The sequence below is a fragment of the Sinocyclocheilus anshuiensis genome, unplaced genomic scaffold (assembly GCF_001515605.1).
Source record: "Sinocyclocheilus anshuiensis isolate Anshui unplaced genomic scaffold, SAMN03320099.WGS_v1.1 scaffold471, whole genome shotgun sequence".
Lineage (NCBI taxonomy): Eukaryota > Metazoa > Chordata > Actinopteri > Cypriniformes > Cyprinidae > Sinocyclocheilus > Sinocyclocheilus anshuiensis.
Genome location: NW_015549588.1, coordinates 505160 through 508017, shown reverse-complemented (window position 1 = coordinate 508017; position 2858 = coordinate 505160). Strand labels below are relative to the sequence as shown.

At 35.4% G+C, this 2858-nt stretch overlaps 1 protein-coding gene and 1 long non-coding RNA gene across 7 annotated transcripts in view; both read right to left on the bottom strand.

The window, feature by feature from the left end:
- Nucleotides 1–2858, bottom strand: part of LOC107657998 (type II inositol 3,4-bisphosphate 4-phosphatase-like) — a 175434-nt gene that overhangs the window by 9008 nt on the left and 163568 nt on the right. For all 6 annotated transcript variants that reach the window (XM_016446372.1, XM_016446371.1, XM_016446370.1 and 3 more), the window contains one exon: nt 2565–2719. In XM_016446372.1, coding sequence (XP_016301858.1) covers nt 2565–2719 — 155 coding nt within the window. The remainder of the gene's footprint in view (nt 1–2564; nt 2720–2858) is intronic.
- On the bottom strand, nt 439–2139 carry LOC107658000 (uncharacterized). The gene is made up of 3 exons (XR_001630737.1): nt 2002–2139; nt 1791–1888; nt 439–545 (listed from the first exon to the last, which is right to left on the bottom strand). It is a non-coding gene; the product is annotated as an uncharacterized LOC107658000 (long non-coding RNA).

Below are 2858 nucleotides of genomic sequence, written 5' to 3'. Positions count from 1 at the left end.
GATCAAAAATACAGTATTATTTGAAGAACAGAAAGTACAAAAGAACACCATTCTTTGAAAAAAAAAAAAAATCAACATTTTTTTGTAACATTATAAATGTATTTACTGTCACTTATGTCAATTTAATGTGGCCTTGTTGAATAAAATAAAACAAAACAAGACAAAATTTACCCCTTACTTACCCCCAAACATTTCAATGGTTGTGTATATATTGGTCACACAAACAAAAGACCAAAAGTGCTACATTTTATAAGCCAGTAATTACTCTCTTGAAACTCATGTTAAAGATTACAATCTCTTACTTGAAATGCTGACCCTCACAGAACACTGATTTGAATGCTCGTTCAGCAACCCAATGTTTCCCAAATGTGAGGTTACGAAACAAATTGCACACACTTCCTGCAGACTCCATGACCTCAAACTCAGCCTCACCATTCCCGCAAGCCACAGGATCTCCACGTTCTTTCTCTTCTTGGTGACTACATTCTGGCCGAGGGTGTCGAGCAGTTCCTTGATGTCTGTCTGTGTCTGAAAACATGGCAGGCCTTCGGAAAGAAGAGAGAAAAAGAGCAGACACTTGAGATGTCATGCATTAACAGGTTTAAAGAGGGCTTGTTTGTCCCTGTATCGACAAGCACTAAAGATGAGATTGAAAAGTCTGGGGACATGTTATTTTTCTGATAAACAGGCAGATGGAAAGAAGACAAGATGTGACATGCTGCGATGCAGCTTGGCATTCGTCTGCTGGGAGCATTCATCATCTAGAGCCGTCACACTCCATAGACGTGATTGACATATCAGAGAACAATAAATTCCTGCACTCAAATCCTTTAAACATGAGACGCTGCGCTCGACACAGACACTGCAGAAGTGTCGCATGAATGCCCATTGTCAGAAGTTGGTCTAAAAAACAAAATCAGTCGACTGTAGGCTTTTTGTTTTTTCGTTTTCAGAAATAACAAACACATAATAACAAAATTTAAATAACAAAATTTAAGTGATAAATGTAGACTTCAATATGAAAATATATTAAAACATTTTCCTGATTTGATTTAAATCTCTTTATCAGCCCACTATCAAAGATTTATAATGTGTGTGTATATATATATAAATATATATACTGTATATATATGTACACACACACACACACACACTCAAATTTTCTAATTCAAATGCATTTATTTAAAATAATTTAACAGAAAAATCTTTTGTAACATTATAAATATCTTGTATAAATGTTAAAATTTTTGATAAAAGTCCCATTATAATAAAATGTAAATCTATTTTTTTTTTTTTTACAGTTACAGTAGTTAATTTGAGTTGAAACATGACAGTCTCAGTATTAATCTTTTTTTTTTTTATTATGGGTGACTCTCAGTTCATCCTCAAAATTAAAAGAAATAAATGTAATAAATTAAAAGAATGTTGAGAAATAGTAAGAATGTTGCAGAAATGTTTATTTTTCAATATTTTGTTTATTTATATATACATATGCGTGTTTTTTATTATCTGTGTGTTGTTGTCTCTGTGTACTGGAAGCATGTGACACTAAAACAAATTCCTTGTATGTGCAAACATACTTGACAATAAAGCTCTTTTTGACTTCTGACTAAAGAAAGTGAAAAGTTTTTTTTTTGCAACTTTAATATCAACATCAATCATTTTTGCAGTGCACAATACCAAGTTGATAACTAGTTTCTAAATATATTGTTCCCAATGTTTGAATAAAAGTAACTGATGAATGACTAAATGCAATATAAAAAGCTCAGTTTCTCGAATGATGAACTTACATTCAGATGGCAGCGTGTTGGTTAAGGATTTATAGTAACCTTCAAGAATCTCGAAGTTCTTCTGGTTTATTCTCTCCTGTAAAGATATATCACCAAATCTGAGGGGGAGACACACAGAGAGCACAAGCATCATGTTCCAGCTCAGACACGCTTCACTGAGCATTTATGCTTGTAGGGATTGAATTCCACTTCTATCAGTCAGTGCTTGTACCTCTCAGCGATGGTTTGTTGCTCGTTGATGCCCACATTGAAGAGCACGGGGAGCACGCGCAGCGGCTTGCCCTGGCGCAGCTCATCCGGGAGCGTTTGGAAGGCATGATGTGGGAGAGGCACCTCGACAGTGTAACGGTCTCTGGGACAAAAACAGGTTACATTTCCAAACTCTGTCAATACCAGCATGTTCCCACAGCTTCCTTGGACTCACTTGCACTCACACAATGCATCCATATTAACACAGTGCACTTCCATAATACCATAATTTTGTAATGGTTTTTAAAAGATGTTTCATATGCTCACCAAGGCTGCAATTATTGGATCCAAAATACAGTAAAAACAGAAATGTTGTGAAATATTATTACAATTTAAAATAACTGCTTTTTATGTTAATATATTGTAAAATGTAATTTACTCCTGATGAAGAAACAAACTCATCTACATCTTGGATGGCCTGAGTGCGAGTAAAGTTTCAGCAAATTGTCATTTCTGGGTGAACTATTCCTATAATGCATGCACATATGAGGAGAACAGATCTACGCAGAAATGGCTGGTACTTACCTCCGCATGCAGTCCAGAGCTCGCACAAAGTAATCTTTATTGAGCTGGTGCTCGTCCCTCAGCAGAGAGCACTGCTCCAGTGTCACTGACATGGACGTCCTGTCTTTGGCACTTTTACAGCTGGTGAAGCGGATACCATTCATCCGTCGACAGATCTGAGGAGACATGTGACAGATGGAACCGCCTTTACTTAACTTTCACTTCCTTTAATTAAAGGGGTAAGTGGAAATTTTTATTTTATTTTATATATGTATATTTTTTTATTCAACAAGACCACATTAAATTATATTATAT